The sequence below is a fragment of the Mytilus californianus genome, unplaced genomic scaffold (assembly GCF_021869535.1).
Source record: "Mytilus californianus isolate M0D057914Y unplaced genomic scaffold, xbMytCali1.0.p SCAF_15, whole genome shotgun sequence".
NCBI classification, from domain to species: Eukaryota; Metazoa; Mollusca; class Bivalvia; order Mytilida; family Mytilidae; genus Mytilus; species Mytilus californianus.
The window spans coordinates 24,577,770-24,602,305 of NW_026262637.1; the positions used below are offsets into that span (position 1 = coordinate 24,577,770).

At 31.3% G+C, this 24,536-nt stretch overlaps 1 protein-coding gene across 2 annotated transcripts in view; it reads right to left on the reverse strand.

The window, feature by feature from the left end:
- Positions 1-1,317: 1,317 nt before the first annotated feature.
- The window catches only part of LOC127725724 (SWI/SNF-related matrix-associated actin-dependent regulator of chromatin subfamily E member 1-like), a 30,030-nt gene continuing 6,811 nt past the window's right edge, over positions 1,318-24,536 (reverse strand). Inside the window, exons 5-17 of one of the 2 annotated variants that reach the window (XM_052232910.1) lie at positions 24,266-24,340; positions 22,156-22,287; positions 20,508-20,583; positions 18,722-18,792; positions 17,957-18,014; positions 17,207-17,379; positions 15,266-15,367; positions 14,232-14,495; positions 13,548-13,835; positions 13,216-13,296; positions 12,588-12,810; positions 8,991-9,179; positions 1,318-2,045 (exon numbers count right to left, since the gene is read on the reverse strand). In XM_052232910.1, the coding sequence (XP_052088870.1) occupies positions 1,927-2,045; positions 8,991-9,179; positions 12,588-12,810; positions 13,216-13,296; positions 13,548-13,835; positions 14,232-14,495; positions 15,266-15,367; positions 17,207-17,379; positions 17,957-18,014; positions 18,722-18,792; positions 20,508-20,583; positions 22,156-22,287; positions 24,266-24,340 (1,851 nt within the window). In that variant the 3' untranslated portion in view covers positions 1,318-1,926. The remainder of the gene's footprint in view (positions 2,046-8,990; positions 9,180-12,587; positions 12,811-13,215; positions 13,297-13,547; positions 13,836-14,231; positions 14,496-15,265; positions 15,368-17,206; positions 17,380-17,956; positions 18,015-18,721; positions 18,793-20,507; positions 20,584-22,155; positions 22,288-24,265; positions 24,341-24,536) is intronic. The other variant, XM_052232911.1, reaches the window with a different exon arrangement.

Consider the following 24,536-nt stretch of genomic DNA (forward strand, 5'->3'; position numbering starts at 1 on the left):
GCTCCTGTATGAAATCAGGCTCATATGAATAAAGAAACAAGTCGGCAAGAAGAGGAGCACAATTGGTTCCCAATGAATTCTGTCAGATTAATTATTGAGAGATCTATTTTCCTGTTTAGTATTTCTCTACTTTACTAATAGATATAAGGTGTGGTATGAGTGCAAATGAGACAACTTTCCATCCAAGTCACAATTTTTAAAAGTAAACCATTATAGGTCAAAGTACTGTTCACCATAAAGACACAAAATGGGTTATAATTATCATTAAAAGGCAACAACTCATTTGAACATTTACAGGTCACTGTACAGCTTTCAACAATGAGCAAAATGAAAACCATAAAGTAAGCAATAAAAGGCACCTGTATGACAAAACGTTGGAGCATTCAATAGAGAATTTCTACTGCAACAATTAATGAAAAATTATAATTGTTGGACAGCAACCAACAACCACTGGTTCCTGGCTTTGGACATGCATAAAGACTGTCGTGCGAGTTTGACATTTTTGTGAGCAGTCAACCCTCCCCTTAGGCCTAACCTGCGACAGTGGTGTAGCACCACAATTTAAGACTTTAAGTCATTTGTTAATCGAAGATTACTCAACAGTAATTCAGTGCTTGTTGTTTATCATATTTGTTTTTCCTTTATTGTTTTGTACATAAATCAGGCCATTAGTTTTCTTGCTTGAATTGTTTTATATTTGTCATTTCCAGGCCTTTTAAGCTGACTATGTGGTATGGGTATTGATCATTGTTGAAGACCGTACAGTGACCTATAGTTGTTAACTTCTATGTCATTTGGCCTCTGGTGGAGTGTTGTCTCATTTGCAAATATACCACACCTTCTTATTTGTAATTTATACTCCCAGACTATTTGTTTAGTCAGCTTATAAAGATAGTAATATGTTAATTAGACAACATCTCAATGACACAAATTTGATCATTTCAACTAGCATTATAGCATTTTATTTGATGCTGTCCATGAAAACAGATGGATAGATAGCTTTCTAATATCAAGTGGCAACTATTAATTGCATATTCAGATTGCTTGATTGATTGATGCTTGCTTAACATCCTGCAGATTCAGGATGAGAACATGAATATGATTCTGTCAGCTGACCGTCCTTTACTCCTAAATGTTATATGCTTAGACGAGAAGCAGCAAATACCAATGTTCAAGTCTTTGATTTGACCAAGCTGATGATCAAATCAACAACCTTCCACACCAGAGGTAAGCACACTACCATTAACGTATTGACACAGTTCTGCCTAATGAATGTCTACTAATCAACTAATGTTTCTGAAGTACAAAAACATAAAACTGTTTCTTGCATTATTTTATTGCTTCCTAAGCAAGCATACAATAGATTTCATACAAAAATAATCAACACAGATCTGTTTGCCATTTCAAATATACAATCAAATGGAAATATGCCTTTAAAGTACTTGGATGTTTGCCCTTATCTTTTCTTCTTACTTTTAAATCTGGTTTTCATTATCTCTATAAACAATATGTTTTTAAGTCATTATCTTTAATCTAAATTTGCTATGGTCTGTAATTTGGTAAACATGAATAAATGAAGCACCATACAATGATAATCATGTGAATGACAATGTCGGACTAGAGGTATCTGATGAAAAACACACACTTTCATTCTATAGCAAGGATGAATATATGTCAAACAAAAATTCACAACCAATTATATTTTTTTGTTGGTGGAATGCAGGGATGGAAAATAGCTCATTTATTGAAATAAGCATTTTTTTAAAGAAAACTGTCATCTGTATCTAAAACAAAACCTAGATTAAGAAACCAATTATTTCTAAGAGGAAGCATATTCAACTTTAAACATTTAACAAAAAAAGGTCACATTTCACTAGGTTCACGTTACTTATACACATACTACAACAATGATAATGTACATGTGCCCTAAATGTCTTTTTCTGACAATTCTATGCTTTCACCAAGATCCTCCTCCTCTGATTCCACAATAGAACCGTCTTCTTTATCCATGTCATCCTCTTTAGAGGCTTTAATCTCGTCACCACCTGAAAATATAACAACCTTACTTATTTCACTATTTCTATAAGCATTTTCATATTTACCAAATCAAAAGCACCAAATTCATTTTTACAAAGTAAACTTTGAAACAATCTTTTTAAAACCAAAATTTATAATATTACCCAACAAAGGCTCATCCATTTCTTTGACAATTACAGAAAATTATGTCCAAAATATGAAACCAATATTTAATTTAACTGCTCTCATCCTTTTAACTTGCTTATTTTATTTCTAATATGTTTATCTTTATTATTGAACAATAAGGAGGCTTTTTATTCCTGTGATTCATGTCACATTAATTTTCGTGTCAGTATGGTGAGCCATTGTTTGTTTTTTTTTTATATGTTCAGGAACCAGTGAATTTTTTTCTCAAATCTTGAGATATTCTCATCCAATATAATAAGCATTTAAAACTTTAAAAAAGTGGACTTTGTCTCAATTATTATTAAAATAACAACAACTTGTCTTCCAGATTTTCTATACATTTATATTTTTCATGTAACAAACTGTATGATCCAAAATACAAGTCTATACCAAACTAAATGGTTGCAAATTCATAATATCTGTACAGTAAATTTAATACCTGAAGTTCTTTGGATAAAAACATCTCAGTAATTGTGTTGTAACATAAATAGTTGTATTGAGTGAAATCACAATGAAACCTGTTCAACTTCAAGGCCATCTTAGGTCTAGTTGCATTTAAAAATAACAAAATATGGAATTGTTGTCAGTTGCTTAAGTAACAGCAATAGGTTGCTTTTTGTTTCAATGTAAAAAGCTATGTAAACATTTCGTACATTAAACCTTTGTATTCTAGTGATAATATTTGAAATTATTTTGCACTTATGTAGAGAATTGTTTGTATATGTAGTTGGAATATATTAATTATTTGTCCTTCTGAAGACACAGGTTCCACTGTAAATACATGATATACTCAGAATAAATAGATAAAACTACAGGATTTATAGCATAACAGTTGATCACATTTATTTTTCAGACAAATTTTAGATTATGACCATTGCTTGATTTACACAAGGTGCATCACAGAAAATACATTAGTGTTGTGAGACATAAAGCTAGTGTTAGTAGCATCAAATTTAAAATGGTGAATAGACACCAAATACATCTACTGTATACAAGATGGCTTTCAAATAAGGTTATTTGCAAGAAGGTTGGATAACAATTTTGAAGCTTTTGTTTTTCAGAGTTATTCAGCTCATTTATATTGCTGTGAACTCCTGTATATGAGGACTTTCAACTGCAGTTGTACAGCCCACTTCAAACAAGTGGAAAAAAATTTAAGTTCTAAAACTTTGTACCTTCCTTCTTTTCAGACGAATTTTGTACTGTGTTTTCATTTTGTTACCTTTTAATTAAAGTAAACTGACCTACATTTCAATATTTATTGATTTCTTTGTTGGTACAGGACATTTACAATGTCTGTTTTCTATAGTAGGATATGTTTCTATTTCATATAAAATGTGTTGCTTTTTTAAGAAAAGTAATAGTTTTAATTTGAATGAAAGCATTTCACTGTTTGTTTTGATTTTTCTTATTAGTTTGTCTATTGAAATGACCTGAATTCCAATAAACAGGTGCTCAATAAGCGCATGATACCTCCGTCGCTTTTTCAAGAATAAAGTTCAATAACTTCTCAATGTCATATCAGAAATTTAAAAAAAACTAAAGGGAGGTTATCTTAATAGATATAAACTAGTCACCAAAGTTTCAAGAAAACTGCTCAAAGCACTTTAAAGATATTGTCTGAAAACTGGAAAATCACACCTTTATATGAATAAAATCCCATAACTCGGAAATGTAAAATCTAATATTTATAAAAATCGAAAGGGAGCTTACATCAATAGATATAAACAATTCACAAAAGTTTCATGAAAACTGCTGAAAGCATTTTTGAGTTATTGTCCGAAAACTGGAAAATCCCCCTTTTTTTAATGAATAAAACCCCATAACTCGGAAACATAAAATCAAAAATTTATAAAAATAGAAAGGGAGCTTATGTCAATAGATATAAACAATTCATCAAAGTTTCTTGCAAATTGGTGACAGTGTTTTTGAGTTATTGTCCGAAAAACTGGAAAATCCCCCTTTTTTTAATGAATAAAAATCCAAAGGGAGCTCATGTCAATAGTTATAAACAATTCCCAAAAGTTTCATGCAAATTGGTTCAAGCGTTTTTGAGTTATTGTCCGACGGAATGACAGACCGACGGACAACGGTATACAATAATAGGTCCCGTAAACGGGCATATAACAACCTCCAGATACTTTGGTTTCTTTATTTCAAAGCAAACATTAAACTTTATTTTATTCATATATACTAAATTCTTTAATCCAAGCAAAATTAGCTGTGTATGTCATATTTGTTTCGACTAAATTGACTCAAACTCAAATTTGATTGGTAACACACTAAAATATATATTTGAATTACAAAAATTCCATAGGAAACAAAAATCTTTATTAAGTGTCAAGATTTTGGGACCTGACATCATCTAATCAACTATCGTCATGACCTCAGAAATTTGTTCACCCCAATTTAATTATAAATAGCATGTGCAATAGTATAACGATCATTTTCCTAGTCAAGTTTGATACATATCATACATAAAACAATTGGAAAATTGGCCCTGCCAACAGATGCTCCTTAAACAGCACACAAGTCAGATATCTGGAAACAAAAAATGTTACCTATACTTTCTTCAGAGCCCAAATATACAGAAAAACCCTTCTTGTGAATCCACTTCACTCACATTCGGCAGGGGTTCCCCTTACCATGGCGAAACATGCTCAGTGTTGGGCACATAGCTAATAATATTGTTAAAAAAACTCCAAAAAAAAGCTACATTTTAAGGAAACAAACTTTTTTCAACAGTCACTATTTTTAGAACCAAGGACTTGAACTTAACTGATTGGCACTTAAATCCAAAGGTGTCTTCCCCTTCCCTATATCATCCATCTGAATAGTTTCATTCCAATCAAGCATAGGAAGCTCACAACAATGACCTTTTTACTCAAATGTTAATAGGTTTCTTCCCCTTCCATATATATTTTCCATCTTTATGTAAATTTATTCCAATTTGGCAAAGGAAACTCGCAGTTACTACCCAGAAACCATTTAAAAAACACCTTATTTGTAGAATTTTAACCTGAGAGAAATCAGTACAGTCGATCCTGCCTCTAACAGTCACTTTCAGACCCTCCCAAACGTGTTCACTCAACTTCTCTATATAAATTAACTCTTTCAAGCGTTCACCTGTCTAACGTGGTCAGCAGTCACCTAATCTTAGCACAAAATCATCAATTCAACTTTTAACAACGGTCATTTTCATGTTTTTAACAACTAAAATATAATCATGACGAAAAATGTGTTCAGTATCGGATCAAAATGAGAATGGAAACCAGTTTGCAACCAAGATCAATAAGTGAATTTTTGAATTTCTTGCGTTCTACTCCTTTCAGTTTCCATTGAAAACCGTATCTTCGACTTATTTCTCCACGCAAAATATCAACTATTTCAAATGTTTTCTACCATTTTTTATTTGTCTGCTCACATGAACACAAACTCTACCGATTGAAAACACTAATACAATTTGCCTTGATCCTGGCCACATTTGATGTCGGAATCAGAATTTTTTCGGAACCTCATTTAAAAGGTTTCCATGAATGACTGCTTTATACAGGTTTGACAGTGTGTGTCTTACCAATCACCTATCTTCAATCTGCATAAGTTTCATTCCAATTAGGAAAGGGAAACTCAAGTTACCATCAAAAAACCATTTTTTTTTAAATATTGAATATTAATGAAAGTGTCCTTGAACTTTGACCCATTGACCCCAATATCAACTCTTCTTTACGATCAGGCAAGAGAAACTCATGTTTAGAAAATGACCTTGACTTTTGACCCCAAAATCAATAGGCTTACTCCCCTCCTTTGTCCTTCAACTGTATTCCAATCAAACAATGGACACTAAAGTTACCATCTAGAAGCCATTTGGACTCAGAGGAGTTGTGTTCACAAGGTGTCATTGTTAAAATACTAAAAGCCCCATAAGTCCCGTAAAAATTGTCAAATCAAATTGATGGCAGAGCCAAGTAAAGAGAATATGACAACATTAGCAAGTATGAATAGTTTATGTCAAAGGGTCTCTGAGTATTGATGGAGGGAGCCATATTACCACATACCAAGTGGTGTGACATGCAGGGGACCATAACTCATGACAGACACTAATGAAATATGTTGAATGAAACTTCAAGCTTTGAATAATGGTCCTCATTTACATTCTCAATTTCAAATAAATTGGAAAACTGTAAATGTAGGTTTATGATTTGAAATCAATGCAGGAGGTGATAAAAGAAGAACAGACATTTGATGTCCTTATTCTCTACTGGTTGTGGCATTCCCTAATGGATGACTTTTAATACTCTCAATGGGCAGATATGCAGGGACATAATTTGTAACTTCATTATATATATCACTTCCAAGTATCCTGTAATGCATTACTCATGACATTTACAAAAATTTTGCTAAATGTAGGTTAAGCTGACCAATTTTTTCTATGAACATAGCTACTAAACATGATATGTGAACTGTTTATCCTAAATAAGTTATCACAAAATTTAGACATTATGTAGGTTTATTATTTACTTTTGCTGTCATGGCTGTTTTAAGTATCCAAGATGTATTATGCACAGATGACTTGACAGTGGCACTTCTACAGCAGCTGGTTTAAATTTCTGACAAGTTGAACAGTTCGATTTGATAAAACAAATTGCAATTTGGTCAGAATATTGAATGAACTGCAATAGATGGACAGCAACACTTGCTTACCAAGTCACAGTAATTAAGACTAGAAGAGCCAAAAAAATTAATAAGATGTGAGTAACCCACCAGCTCTTTCAACACTTTACATCAAAATTCCATCTGCACTGTTCCAATTGTTTTTGTTGTCTCACTTTTTATGCATTTCAATTAGTTTTAGTTTATTTTTATTCTCCAATCGACAAAAATTATTGTAACCATTTGAACATTGTAATTATATTTTCTCTGCTCCTTAAGGGGCATCATAATCATGATAATTGACAAATGAAAATGATTTTAATGTATTTTATTGCTCATCTTATAACAACCCCGAAAAGGGAAATGGTATTGAAATAACAAAGATTAAAGAATGAGTCAGTACAATGATTATGGTATAAACCATACCCAAAATTTGATATATTATCAAGCTTAATCTATTTAAACCTTTAAAGTATTGTTTTGAATTTCTTGCTGAAACAGTTTCTAAATTACTACAATAACCCCTAAAATACCAGCTTTAAAAGACTGAAATTCTTGGTTTCATTGTGTTGTTGGATTGCTGTCTCAGTTTCAGATAACCAACATCTTCTTTTAATCTCATAATAGAATGAAATTGTTACACAGTGTATATTTCTCATACCAACCAACATATTGATTCTAACAACGTCCCAGGCAAATGAAAGTTTTAAGGAGTCAACAACACTAACACACAATATTGTCAAAGACAGAGTAAATGAAATAAATATGGTTTTATACAATACATTTTAAGACAAGTATCAAAATTGAAGTGTAGAGGTGAATTAGTGTTTGTAGGTCTATCGTTAGATGTTTAGTAGGATTAGTCACAACACACGACACAACAAAATTGGTTGGATAAAGGCGAAGAACAAAGACGTGTTTCATTAAACAAAAAACCTTCATTATTATATCTTCCTTCATTTTGTGGAATTACATGTATATAATGATATGACACCTTATTGAAATAATGCGATGAAATTAGAAGAACTTTTAAAATCAATTTAGAAACATCTCAGATCTCATAATAATTTTTACAATTTATCTGAAATGTATGCCAATGAAAAAGCTTCAAGAATCATAAATATTCAAAGGTTCCCCTAAAAAAATAAGGAAATGAGGTATGATTGCCAATGTGATAACTATCCACCAAAGACCACAGAGACCTGTAGTTGTTTACAGCCTTTTCCTTTGGTCTTCGGTGGATAGTTTCATACCACATCCTCTTACTTCTATATTGTATAAACAAAAAAATTGGGGTCCTATAATATGAATTTATAACAACTGAACTTTTAAAATTATTTTGACATTAGAAAACATTTTTGATTTTAATCCTTATGCCACATTCTTTAAAAGTGAAATGTGCACAGTGAGCTTCTGTTTTGTTTGTACAATATCCCTGAAATTTCTATCACAAAGATCCAATGATACACATGTAGAAAGAAAGTATTTCCTGAAAAAAAAATCTACATCAACAAAATATTTACAATGATTTCAATATGCAACGGACTTTACAACATATGCAAATTCTGTGATGCACCAGTTTCAAGACAATGCAATGTTACCATGCTGACAGACAACAAATAAACAAGCAATAAACACAAACAAACAAAAGAAAAAACAACATTTGTTATGCTAAAAATGTTAATGCAAAAAGTAAAGAAAAAATCATTCCAAAAGAGATTTGGTTTTTAAAACGTGGCATATTCTTCTACTCTTACAGAGGAGTACACCACTTTTTGTAAGTTTCCCTAATACTTTTTGTTTTCAATCAAAATGTAGTTCTGTGATAAGTGAAATGCAATGAGTGAATTTAAAGTGGAGGGTTCCAATCATTTCCACCACCTATTAAACAATAACATCAATATCAAACATTTATAAATATTTGACAGATTTAACAGTAATTTATAAATTTGGTGAGGCCTAATAACACTCTGTTTTGAACAAATTTCCAAAGTGAAAGATTTGAATAAAGTCACATATCCAGATTTATTTCAAGCTAATTTGATCAAAAATGCCAACAGGATCAAAATGACATTCTCAGTCATATGGAAATGCATCAGAACCCTACATTGGGCCAATGTGATGAATGATTTTCTCACCGTTACCGCCAGAGGTTTTACATAAGCGGTGGTTCATGTGTTGGCTGTAAGATCCGGAGTGAGAGAAGCGTTTGAGGCACCGTTTACACTGGAAGGGTTTCTCTCCAGTATGGAGGCGCTTGTGTTCCGTCATATGGTGCTTGTGTTTGAACGCCTTACCACAGATATCACAAGGGTACCGACGGGGACCTAAAAATTAAAATAACATATCACTGGGGTACAAATGGGGAACTTGGCAAAAGACTTGATATCACGAAGGGTCAAAATTTGACTATTAAACTTTCTTCAATTCTTAAACTAATTTCACAGGGCTACTAGCAATGACAGACATAAATGACATAAGAAATTAGGGATCTGGCATACATAACAGGGGATAAAAGGCAAAGTTAAACAAACGTTTCATGGTAAAATTTATTTCATTTTCTACTTTACTTTCAATTTACAAACCTGAAAGGGTATTTTCAAATGGATGTTGGAACAAGTTCTGCTACTTGGAAGATGCAATAATTTGGTACTTAGTAATGATATCTTACATTTGCATAAATAATTTGATCTTTAAATCAAGACATTAATTTCAATTTTTACCTTTAGAAATGTAAGAACTGACTAAGAAGATTCGTATTACATCCCCTATTCATGGTGAACTTGCATACATAATACAGGTTCAATTATGTGCATTTTAGTTTGTTAATTTTGGTGCAATAACTTTTAGTACTTAAATGTGTAACACCCAAAATAATGGTCATTAGTACTGTTAATCAGCAAATAGTTTCTCTTCATTTTTTTCTTATTCTAGGATTTGATCCATTATTTTCATAAAATACTGCTTTATGCATAAAAACATTAATTTAAGCATTGTCAGGTTTTAGCAAGATTTCAGCCAATATCAATTGACAGGTGTTAGAACATAAATGTACCAAATTTTAGACAGTTATCAGCAATAAATTACAAAATCTCATCTTTTTAAATTCTTTGGCCCCAAATAAACTTAAAGATGAACATGATGACACTGGGACTTTTAATATTCAGAAAAATTGTATACATAAATTAATATGCAGATTAAACATTCACTCATAGGCACTAGATTCCTCAATTTGACTTCAGAGTAGGAAGATTACCAAATGAATACTTCAAACAATTTGCTTCTTAACAAATGTGCAAATGTGCAGAAAACTTTTTAAAAATAACAGAAAAAAGTATAAAAAACCAAATGAAAAGTCAAATCAGATAATTGAAGAAAATGCAATATAACAAAATAAACTCAAAAGATAAAGTGCAAAGTAAAGAGAAGATTAGTCCAATATAACCAAATCGAAAAAAAATAAAATAAACTGAAATGTACAGTATAATATTGTGTTGTTGTCTGTTGCATTCAAAATATACAAACTGTAAAATTCACATTATTTTCATCAGCATATCTGTTAGTAGTGTTAAAATGTTAATATCATGCATAAAATAACATAAAACCACCATAAAACACATCTAAGTCTTCAATTAAAAGTAACTCTATCATAATATGATAAAATAGTATAAAATATCTATTTATTTAAAGCCAAATGCCAGTTGTACTTTCCAGTCTATATATACTTAAACTTTCATGCTTATGCAATACAATGTCACAAGGATTTCTTGCATTCCCAGACTTTCATTTAATAGAAATCAGTTTTCACAGTTAAAAATAATGTAGAACTCAATTATCAACACAATTTTTGGAGCATTTAATGATATCTTCATTTTCTATTTATTTTTATATTGACACTTGCACAATCAGTGACATAGGAACACAATGATATTCCATTATCACTGGCTCAAAAAGAAAAAGGATCATTATTGGAGTGAGATTTGTATAAGCTTTAAACAGCAGGTATTTTCACATCTAAATTATTTGCATTTATAGATTATTTGGCTATTAAATAAGTTCAAAGCAATTATTCTGCATGCTTCTTACTATTATGAAATATCAGATGATGACCTTAGATGTGTTTTCATAGCAAAAAACAAAGCTGTTCCCTTGCAAATTAAAAGAACTAAAACTAAACAAAATTAAAATCAAATGTGTGTATCAACTGGATCAGTCTGGAAATACTGTAAGTATTGTCTTTGAAAAATGTTATCTCAAACATGCTGTCATACTAACGCCATTCTATAATACATTCATGAAAATACATCAATGAATTCCCCCTTCTTTGCTGTAAAAAAATCCTAAGCTTTCGTTCAACCATAAACAGGGGATGCCCCTAACTAGGAATTGTTTATAAACACTTTCATTAATGAAAAATTTACTGTACTGTTAGTTTTATATTTTCCCCATTACTGATGTAAAATAACAAAATCATCATTCCCAAAAACATAAATTCTAATTATTTAAACAAAAATTCTAATTTTCTTTTCTTTTTAACTTGCAAGGTACAGTTTGTCAAATTCAATGGCATGCAATATAAATATCCATCCACAAAATGACATTACTTCTCATGCCAAAAAATGTTAGTCACAGAATTCATCGTCATGCCTTTTATTATCCAACATGCGTAAAAACTATCTACTTCATTTAGCAATGGCCAAGTCCTAAATTAAGCTATTTACTAGCAAATAATGCCTTATACAACTATCTCATCTATCTGGGGGGACGACAGTGTCTATAAACACTAAAATTTAATGTGGCTATCTATTGCAAATCAGAAAAACAATACAATATAACAATGATTAATAGAAATTGTGCTTACTACCATCCTACTTGGAAGTCCGATAGTAATGAATTACAAATACACCTAAACAATATTAATGTTATTGCATGGTAGTGCATGTGTAGCTTTTTTTACTGATAAAAGATTACTTGTGAATAAAGAAATTATATATATGTAAATTGATGTAAAACAATGTTTTGGAATACCATTTATGATGTATCTAGGATTTAAGTAAAATTTACCAATTATATCATAATCATGTAATTTTTCTTTTGAGAACACCTCTTTGATGAGAGAATGTTTCTCTACCGAAGAACTAAGAAGTTTGTGTATGAAAATGATATGTGACTATCTCTCCCTGTTTTTTTTTTTTTTTTGTTGCTTATCTAATTACTACATTTGTTCTATTTTTATTTCTATCCGTGTTCTATGCCTTCACCTAACCAGTTATACTTGTCCATTTTCCTTATGACACAATATTCCATGTTTTTTATCTAACTTGAGCTTAACACTGCTGATACTTTCTAACCCCAAGGCTAAAATCTTTACTTAAAGTAATGAACAAATAATACATAAAGACCTGATAAATCTTTATCAGCTATATTTTAAAATTTTTACTTGAAATTGTTTCCATCTATTTTTGAAATCAATAACAATAGTTGTGTCATTAACAAATGTATTTGTTCTAACTTAGTTGGGATATTTTTCTTTCTTAACCATGCAACCTTTAGCATTAATTGAGGAATCTTTTGATTGGAAGATGTTGTTGAGTAAATAGATTTTCAAAATTTATTAAGTTTACAAAATTTGAAAACCTGGACAAGTATAACTATGCCCTACACAACCTATCCTGATAATGATCTCTATTTATAAAGAAAATCCACATGCGCAAGCAAGCACAAACACAACATACTTTCTTTCCTGTCATCCCCCTTCTTTTTCTTTCTGTGGGCTGGCTTTTTGCTCTTCTTTTGTGGAGAATTGTCCTCTTGTGATTCTTGACTATCTGACATCATACTTTTATCTGGAGACATGCCATCTGGTGATGACTTGGCTGAGTCATCAGGTGACATAGAATTAAAGGATTCATCACCAGCACCTTCCATACCTACAGCCATGCCATCCTGAGATAAATCCTGAAAAAATGGCAAGAATAATTTACATCAATGATACACCAAAAATTTCTCTTGAAATCATAAAAGTATATCTACCTAAAAAAAAAATGTGTTTAAAGTAAAACTAGCAGACCAACTTTTTATACTTAACTTGATAGCAGTGAAACTGAATGAATCCAACAAAAAGATAACAGTCATTGGTTTCTGTGAGTGGTATTCTATATCATTTCTTTATCTTTACTATATTTTAAAGTATTAAAGGTTATAAAATTTGTACAGCATCTACAATAATTTTTATGATCAAAATATGTAACATCTATTTCTTTATCTTTACTATATTTTAAAGTATTAAAGGTTATAAAATTTGTACAGCATCTACAATAATTTGTATGATGAAAATATGTAACATCTAGTATAATGTTGTACCTCTGTTTTTTGAGAATCTGGAGAATCAATACTACCCATTTCCATCATTTGTTGTTGGTTTGCCTGTTCCATTGAAGGATCCTGAAATAAAAAATTTTCACAATATACCATCTGATTATTTCTTTACCACCAGAATCAAATACAAGAAAAAATATATCATTTCTTTTAGCAATACATTTCAATAAGTTAAACAAAATTTAAAAAAATGATCAAGCCAATAAAGTTTTTATACATGTACTAAAAGTTGGAGCATTGTAACATATTTTATTCAAATTAGTGTATTAGAAACACATGGTATTGAGAATTCTATTTTTCTATTATATTAAAACAACCTGTGGCATCATAGGCTGTGGCTGTATAACAGTTTGTGGCTGTATCATGTTCTGTTGTGGCATAACATTCTGTGGCATCATATTCTGGTTCTGCATGATTTGTTGTGGCTGCAACATGTTCTGTTGAGGCACCACATTTGGCATGGGCATTATTTGTGGCTGTTGTGGCACTGCATTTGGTGAATTCATCATTTGCTGATTTGGCACCATATTCTGGTTTGCAACTGGTGGCTGTGGTGGCATTACACCCTGGTTCATAACTTGTGGCAAAATAGGCATAACTTGTCCCTATTGTAATGTTAAGAAATTATATTTTATGTAAAATCTACATTAACATTTTGATTTAGTTAGCTATTGGATTCAAACTCTTTGTTTAGTCAGATAGTTTTCCTTTATGTAGCAGAATTTCATTAATATTTTAAGGACTATTCTGCATTTACAGTAGCTTTTTCTCTATATCAACAACATTTTATATGTTCACAATTCATCACAAGTTAATAACAGCATATGTTATTCTCATATTACCTAATGTATGTATAACCAAATTTGAAAGCGATCTTGTGTTAAGAATACCTCATTCCTTATTGACTAAAAAGTGTCATACTCTCCAATGGCATAAGATAAGTTGAAACAATGATCCTATTTTCAACTTAAGACAATTTACTACCATATAAGCATTTCTACCTCTGAAACAATAGGTGGTGGTGGTACAGGATTTTCTAGCTGATGCTGCCTTTCTTCTTCCTCTCTTTTTAATCTTTCTTCTTCTTCTCGTTTAATTCGCTCCTCCTCTTCTTTCTTTCTTTTTTCTGCTAGCTCTGCTTGCTTTTTTTTCTCTTCTTCTTGCTGTTGTAAATACTGTATGTGTCTTTGCTTCAGTTCCTCTTTGGCTTTGACCATCATTGTATTGAACATCTCGTCACTAATCTGTGGTTTATTTTCACACAGCTGTAAATAAACAATTTTCCTGACTGTAAGTGATCATGTTTATCATAAATAGCTGTGTGATATAAACAGGTACGAATTTTTGGAGGTAAACTAAATAAACAAAAATTGCAAAAGTTGAAAAATGAATGATATATCCTGGTCTTTTTTCAGCAGAAATGTGGTCTGTGATGTCATGAACATGTCAAATTCACATACTTGATCTAAATGGTAATTTTGTTCATAGATTTATATATGAACAGTAGTCTTATTCAAAAAAGATATTTTACACCCAAAATCTTAGTATAAGACAATTTGTAGCAAAATATCTTTTTTTCTGAGGAAAGACTTTTGCTAATATTTAAATATTAATGAAAATATCTCAAAACCAAACAAAATTGTATGTTCAGATCTGTTCCAAGGGTATTACAAACCCAATTTGTAGGTTTAAGGTTATAACAAAATTATTGTACATTCAAGATTATAACAGACCAGAAGATAATGGCTATTCCATTAAAATGTATGTGGGAGGGTAGGAAGGGACTTTCAAAATATCCCTACAACCAAGAACCATTTTTTAGATAGTTTTGCATAACGGTAATAGACGCATACTGAAAAAAGACCCATGACCCACATTCAATAATTAAACTTCCCTTCCTACCCTCCCACATACATTTTTATGGAATAGCCCTAATCACATTATCTGTGACTGTAGTTTATTGCATTCTTATTGCTAACTTCTAAATATACACTTCATAAGCTAAGACATATAACTCCATACCCAATTAACTTACCTTTTTCAATTCTTCTTGAAATTGTTCACTAGCCTCAGAAAATCTCTTTTTCTTTGCTTCATGCTTTTCTTCAATTGTTTGTAATTCATTTTCTAATTTTTTCTGCAAAAAAATGACAAAACAATATTAACCTAAAGAACTAAGACAATGTATAACTTGATCCCACTACTATATATTTTATTTATCATTAATCTTTATGTCTATTTATAGGTTTCTCCATGATTAAAAAGCAGTGATATTTTGGTAGATGACAGATTTGATATTTACCTTCTCACCTACTAAATTATTGACTACCGTTCCTACTCGCTTATTAGTCGGAAAATTGGGAGTAAAATTCATAATCCAGAGAGGGGGGCCGACTAATAGACGAGATCTAGCGACCAGAGGAAAAATCCAAGCTTGAGAAAAGTGGTCAGGAGTGAATTTCCTGGTCAAAACTACGTTTTTGATTGCCAAACCTACATAAATCAATAAATAAAAAGTTTTTGTTGAAAATAAATGACTTCAATACTGTCTTTGTGTTTTATTTGTTCTTTGGTAAACATTTTCTGCAAATTCGTGTTGAAATTCTACTGTTTCCGGTTTGTGTATTGATTTTCATGGTCACATGGTTTTCCTATAAACCCAAAAGAAGAGCCAATAACCAAAAATGAAAAGGAGATAACAATGTACCAAATATGTGAAAGGATGTTTTCAGCGGAGTTATTGTGTCATTATTGTGATATCATGATATCAATTCAATGCTTATAAATCATATAATAATCAAAAAATAATTTTAAGATTCATTCCCAAAATCAAAATATTATTCATTATAGTGTCTCAGGTAAACAAAAATTACAAAATTGATTGACAAGCCAATATAATCCATTGATAACCCCAATTAAGAGACAAAGAGTTGTATTCACTAAAGGTGTGAAAACTATCAGTGATAGGTAAACAGATGACACTAATGAGTTGGAGTTAGTTATTTTAATATATTGATAAGCTTCACTTAATTTTTTTAATCCTTTAATCATCACAATATAACAAGAATTATGAAGTGTACATGCTCATTTAACACCGAGTTATGTATGCTGTGAAAAATATTTTCATCAAGTGTTGATTGACTTTAAATTTTTCAGGTTCATATTGGTTTATATTCGCTTTTCTCAAACAATAGGTTGTCAGTCATACCCTACAAAATCATTGATGCATTACGTAAACAACACATGGCTAATCTAACATTTGAACAGTGAACAAAACAAGAGAAATGAATACATCTTTATTATTAACAGCAATATAAATTCTCATGATGAGCATCAACTAAATTCAAACCAAACAAACATTAAAGCAGAAATGAATATTATTCCTGGATTTGCATTGGTTTTACCGGCGTTCAGTTACTGTCAGCTGAAAAAAAAATGCCCAAATTTTGTCCGACTTATACGAGGGTCAAGACTAAATCCTTAGAATTTGGAGCTGAAAAGGGACCCCGACTTATAGTAGGATCGACTATTAGGCGAGTATCTACGGTATATTTCTTAAGAAGTTTCCCTGTATATAACTCCTGCTTGTTAATAGTTTTCAGTACAACTGTGGATTCATTCTTGTTCTTGTGATACATATTTTTGTGTATTTGTATAGATCGACCATGAATTCAAATCTTCAAGGAAGTAGGAATTATCTATAGGCTTCTATGTAGTCTTTTGCAAAACAATAAAATCAAATATCAACAAAAATAATTTTTTCTTTAATCCTCAAAAATTGATATCAAAGAAAATAAATGAATCCACAGAAAAACTAATGTCTTGCAGGAGAACATGTAATAGGATGCCAAAATAAATGACACAGATTACATAAAATGTAGGTTTACAGTTTTAATAATATAACATGCAAACAAATTTTAGTTAAGCCTCAATATCAATTGAGACTTAGGAATCCTGTCTATGAGTATATTTGTACCTGATGCATGGTTAATGATTGCACTTGACGTTTTAGCACTCCCATTCTCCCTGTTGTAACCACTGTCCTTATATCTGGAACTACTGTTTCACTGAATATGTCATTTATTAGTCTATGATTACGTAGATATCTTGCATGGGCTATATGTTTCACTGAAAATCCATCATCTGGATCTACAAAAAGAAAACACTAATCAATTATATTTAGTACAAGATATATTTCTATTGACTATTTACAACTAGTTTAATACAATGTGTTCACGCCTGTGCCATGTCAGTGTCATCATCTCATAGTTATACAAAGAGTTTTTTTGTTTTGGTAATTGAGTTAAACTCATTCAAAACTTATCTATACTTGGGAGATTGTTGAGCTTGTGATCTAGTGTGGATGCATGACAATTGTTGGAAACTATATGATGTAGTTTCTGTTATCGCTTTGATGAGTTGCCATCATATTGAAGTACCCTCAAGTCAGGTAATTTACTTCATCCAGCAAGTTCATATATTTTGTTAACATATCATTGAAAGTCGAGGAGAGAAACTAGGGTCTGCAACATAAACCAAACATTATATTATAATTACAGTATCATAACTGATTTGAAAAGCAATTTTGACTTACAAGTTGTACCATGTTTTTATACTGTACTATGAACAGTTTGACACTTGACGATATGCTCTTACTTATGTTTGTCTGTGACTAGATTTAACAGTGAATGTTCACTTGTTTTCTGCTCTAAAAAATTAAACCAACCTTCATCCTCATCAGCTTGCTGTATACTTATTCTCCCTTGGGCCTCCATTTTAGCTGCCTGTAAAATATAGAATTAATACATATAGTTTGCTGTTACTTTACAAAATAGTACTGTAAAAGCAGAAATTTTCATTAAGGTTTTAATTTCATTTATTTCATGGATAGATAATATCCACGAAATTAAAACCCCAACAAAATTTTAACCCACATAGAATAGTACTTTTACATACTGGAAAACCACGAAAATTAATCCCAATCAAATTAAATATACAGATAAAACTTTGAAATTTTAACCCCAGGGAAATGAATGTTTCTACAGTATCAGCAAAGGCTTTGATCAATCATAACAATCATTCTACTTAACAAGTGCCTTTAATTAACAATTTGTTATCTCTTCTGTGAATGATTAACATAAAAATTCAACCCTACAATATAGAAAACTTGAAAACTGATTATTTGATGAGAATGTGAGTAAGGGGAGATGATGGGTATATGTCAATGAAACAGTAACCTGACAACAAAACTAACCAAAAGACTTTTTTTACTGGTTCAGCAAAAGGGCTTCATAGAATACAAACAACACTTAATTCTTTGCTTATAATTTCATAATGAGTAGACATGGTAGATATATTAACATATATATCCTTTACTAAATAAAACATAAATATATCAAATATAACTGAGAGAAAAATTAAAACCAACAAGAGTTTACTTAATGAAATGCAGATTAATATACTTGTACACTTTACGGTAATTATAACCTACTTGTTGACCCCTAGGTGTTCTTTGTTCTCTTTGCTTCTGTTGTTCTTCTTCCATAGCAGCCTCTGCTGCAGCTGGAAATAGCATAGTAACATGTACATGATATATATAAATGGGTTTAAAATCAAACTTCTTTTGAACTGAATTTTATTGTGTGTATTGCTGTGTTTGTTTATTCCACATTGGCTAGAGATATAGGGGAGGGTTGAGATCTCACAAAACATGTTCAACCCCGCCACATTTTTTGCGCCTGTCCCATGTCAGGAGCCTCTGGCCTTTGTTAGTCTTGTATGTTTTTTTAATTTTGGTTCATTCATATGTTCCAGAGTTTAGTGTGACGTTCATTTTCGCTGAACTAGTATACATTATTTTTTAGGGGCCAGCTGAAGCCCGCCTTCGGGTGCCGGATTTTCTCGCTGAGTTGAAGACCCATTGGTGGCCTTGGGCTTTTTCTGCTCTTTGATCGGGTTGTTGCCTCTTTGACACATTCCTCATTTCCATTCTCAATTTTATCATAATTAAACTTCAACCCTTAATATCATAACTATAATGGTAAACTCAACTTTAATTAAACATTGAGTTTCAATTCTTTATCTGGTATTCTTTAATTAAAAGCCTTTCTACAATGTTATTAGATTTTCAAGGATTGTCTTTTTGTCAATTTTCAGTTCCTATGGTTTATTGTTTACTTTTAAATTTAAAATAAATTAATAACAAAAATAATTCTGTTATAAGAGAAACAGTTCGGTCATTATCAAAAACATGTAATTAGAATTGAAACTGGCAGATATGAAGGTATAGATGTAAATGAAAGGTTTTGTTTTTAATTATAGAAAAAATTATTTCGATGTAATTGAAGATGAAAAACATGTTGTGGTTGGAATGCCCAGAATATGCAGATTTGCTAACGATCTTTTTTAGCAGTGTATGTAATGTAGAAAGTGGTTTTAATAATTTGTGTAATGAGGAAAATTTTTTATTTATGTTTCATGACGACAGAGTTTGCCATTTCGCAGCCAATATCTGCCATGAAGTACTTGTTAAGAGAAAGTGTATTTTATACTCGTAATAACTGTATATAATGTTTTTTTTTTTATCTTCTGATTATGAGAAAAGAAGTGCTTTTTAATACTATAGTGTTTTATGCTAAGATATATTGATATATTATATATGTAATATAAATGTATTTTTAATGTGTGTTTTACAGTCTCTCATAATTCTTTTTAGAGAGACTCTTATATAAATTGATCTGTTGTTATCATATTGTGTTTTATTATATACTTAGTAGTAAATACAGATAAATTGTAAGTGTAATACAATCATTGGCAAGCGTGCTGTATCATCCACCCGTGATGATATCGATATCAGCACGGTTGCAAAGGCTTTATCACACCTTTAATCTGTATGACGTCATGTCATCGATTGCAGTTACTGTTACAAAGGCTTTATCAAACCCCTAATCTGTATGACGTCATGTCAAACCTATAATCTCTATGACGTCATTTCAAACCTCCTCATCAGTATGACGTCATGTCACATAAAAAAACATCTACGTGAAGTATATGTATATAATAAAGTGTATATGATATGGCTTTTTCAATATCACACACTGTATCAACCCTCAACCAATATAATCCCTAGAGCAGAGCTCTTGGGATATATTGGGTGTCTCAGGTTGATACGGATGTGATATTGAAAAAGCCATATGATATTCTCTATTTATATCAAATGATTTAAAGAGGTGAGACTCTAATAAATTATTTGTTGTTGTTGTATTTGTTGTATGTACCTTTTCCTTTAGCTGCAACCCATGCTTGGTATGCTGAAGAATTATGATAAAGTTTCATTGCTTCATTGTATTGAGCCTGTAAACAATAACAAATTTTAATTCTAGTTTCAAAGCGTAAATTGTAATGTAATAAAAAAATAATGAATTATACATTGTTTATCCTCATAACAACATGAACAATACATATATGTAACACTCCCAAACGTGTCCATCCCCCCAAACGTGTCCGATACCCCCAAACGTGTCTATTCCGCCCAAACGTGTCCTTCAAATCATAAATCGCCCAAACGTGTCCGATTTCACATCCCCAAACGTGTCCGATAATTGTTATTCGCCAAAACGTGTCCAGATGAAAACGCCACAACGTCTCAAAACTTTTAGCGCCAATATAACTCTTTGAAGTCAAAAACGTTTACTGCAATTATATGGCGTGGGATACGATAAAAGACGTCGGGTTCGGTTGAATTCTTAAAAAATCAAAGTTGCTACCCAAAGAAATCTGGATGAAAGTTTAGTAAGCCGTATAGACAAATGTTCAAGACATGCTTCACTGTGCACAGTGACTTCTGCTTTCAAAAAATAGACACCAGGTTAAAAAAGAATCCCACAATAAAAAGTTATTTTTACTTGCAGCGGTTTTAATAATGTTTTATATAAAGTTCAGATAGAGGTATTTCACAAATAAAAATTTAATATATTTTATCTTGTAAATTTTCACGGTGCTTCACTGTTAATAAAGTGGAAACTTATTAGCATTAATTTGTTCAACGCCGGTTATTTTTTATTAAGTATGAAAGCTAAATTTGCAACACCTAATGAACTATTGAATGTTGATTGCTTAATGTCCAGTGGCAAATATGTCATGCGTATTTAAAAAAAACATAAACATTGCAATTTATTAGTTTTGTACAGTTTTAATAATTGTTTACTAAGTGGATTCTATTGTACTAATATTCTTCGATGATACCTAAATGGCTATATAATGTATGAGGGTATTGTACGACCTGCTTCATGCAAAAGAGGTTTGTGTGCTTTTAAAAGTGAGACTTTACGGTTTCATATAAACCGGACACGTTTGGCCATTTTTTTTAATTAAATGGACACAACTGGGCGCTTATAAACAGAACACGTTTTGGCGCCCTTTAGCACCTAGACATGTTTTGCAGTTCAGCGACGTCATATGGACACGTTTGGGGGAATCGGACACGTTTGGGGGGATGGACACGTTTCTGAGTGTTACATATATGCCAATTACATATCAGATTGATAGATTGATTGTTGATTTCTCAACATCAAGTGGCAAATATTTCATGCACATTCATGGTCATTTTAATTTATAAACTATTTCCTCTCTTGATACCATGTAAATCATGTAGTTTTTAATATAAAGTAAGAGAAAGTAAACTAAAAGCTGATTTCTACTCAGTAGTAAAATAGGATTTGAGTTTGCAATTTCAGCAGGACAATAAATCATATTTCTAGACAACTTCTAGACATGGTTCCCTGTATCGTACATGCATCATAGAATTATTCATCTTTAATTTGTTAACCATCTTAAAAGAAGTTAAATAGTAATTGTATATAACCCTTTCTTCTTGCTGGTACATTACCATGATCATTCTGTCAAGAAAAATGTGTGGATTCCTACCTTTTCTGATTCATATTCGTCCATAAATTCCTGTTTCTGAGATTCATCCAAATCTCTCCACATCTGTCCAATTATCTTGCCTATCTCCCATAGCTTCAAATCTGGATTAGAATTCTTCACACTATCCCATATCTACAAAGAAAATGTATAGTTGTGTTTCCTTCAATGACTGATTGTTAGCTTATGTTCCATACTAAAATATTTTATTCTACCAAGCCCCCTACATTGAGCATAAAATCATTTTATAAAGTTTGTCTGAAGTGTTTTTCTGGATGAACATTCAGGAACACCCAAACTAAAAATTTAAAAGTCAAGGATTTATAATACTTGAGTTATACTACAAATAGGGACCTAAAGAGAATAACCAAATCAATCTAATATCAAGCTTGCCTTAATTTGTTAATAATTTCTAAATTTATTAATGGAGAATTAAGGAAAGGTAGGTTATAAATCATGTCAGCAGCAAAAGGATGGACTACTGAGAGGGTGACACCCCCTGGGACTAGCAAAACACCAGCCGTGGTATTGAACCAGTGAAAATATTAAAATATAAATGAAAACAAGATGATTTTGTAGATGTTTATGTACTGATTGTCATAATGTAAAAAGCTTATGCTATGCTTTCTCAGTGTTCTCCCCAGGCCCTTAAAGGACCGCGGGCCCGCGATGTATAATTTTCTACCTTGGTGGTATCGTTCTTGCCGCGATGTATAATTTTTCTCCGTGGTGCTAAAATTTTCGGTAAAAAAATCGTAAATCGGTAAAGTTTTAAACGACTTGTTAAACCTTTTCCGTGGGGTATAAAATTTCAGATGAAAACTGACCAGTTCAAACCAGTTCAATCCAGTTCTTACAACTAGGTTGTTTACACCACGTGATCGATTTACCTTTTGAGGTTAACCTTGATGATTGGATTTAATCGATGTACATGATTCTTTTGTGTTTTAATTAATTAAGAGATCATAATTAATGATCAGACTTGTGAGGGACAAGCAGACATTTGTTAATTAACTCTATAACTCCAGCCTTTGGTTATAAATAATTTGCGTATTTTAAACGTGTTGGAGTTACTTCCCCTGATTTAGCTTATTACAAATAAGTGCTCCTAAAATATTATCTATCACTGAAAATAGAAATAAAGTACAAATTGAATGCAAAATTATATAAGAATGTTAGCGAAAGGATAAAAACTTTCTTTCAACATACCAACAAAAATGTATTGCAAATTATTTTTGATAATCATACTTTTATTAATGCACAGACATATTATAATAAATAAGTAGTATTTTCCAATTGGGAACTGACTGACCGTGCAAGGGCTGTATAGCTAGTCAAGGTCGTTAGAAACTTCCATTTGTTTGGGAACTGACTTGTGTGAAAGAAGTCCCAGTCTTGAGACACTGATTGGAACTCAGCTTGATATGATATATGGGTGTACAGATAGATGATATAAATTTACTTCTCATGTCTGTCTACCAAGTAACACAATAATGATTCTAATAATAATTGTATTGTTGTTTCAAAGAATCATGTCTTAAGCTATGGAAAATAGCTTTTAATTTACTAGAGGTTCTGCATTAAAATTTAATCTTGTTTAAATTTAATTGTTATGGTGTAATCTAACAAAAATGGGGAATGTGTAGTGTAACTAAAGTATCAGGACAAAATTGGCTTGATCAAAATATAAAAAGTGACTAAAGTTTAAAGACTAATAGTGCTTTCTTTTATTTATTCTTAAAAGAAATTAAAGTATACAAACTGTTTATTGATTTACTTCTTTTTTTACCAGTAATTTTTTTGGCCCAAAGTCTACATAACGCAGTAAACAAAACAAAGACAAAAAGGTAATGACACAAAAACTAACAAGAAAAAAAAAGGTGATGCAACACGACACGACATATTGTACAAATCATTTTGACACGTGTTACCCTGGTGCTATCCAAAAATCCTGGGGAGAACACTGCTTTCTAATAAAAAATGCTTCCTTTTTAAATGTATTTCTACTAACTCAAGACTTTAGTATTATCAGTTATCTAATATATATTAATATTTTCTTAACATTAGTGTTTTCAAATGGTTTATAATTAGAATAGAGATGTTTGTTGCATACCTTCCTGCTATATCTCATGTAAGGCATTAGTGGCTTGTCTGGTGCCTTCGGTGCTTTTGGTGCTCGGCTGTCTGACTGTAAAATAAAATATATGATAAGTAATATTTTTTTTAATTTCAAATGACAATAAATGGCTGATTTATATATATGTGTATATATAAACAAGTCTAAATTGAAAACAACGTTCAAACCTGTGTATATATAGATATAAGAAGATGTGGTATGAGTGCCAATGAGACAACTCTCAATCCATGTCAAAATTTATAAAAGT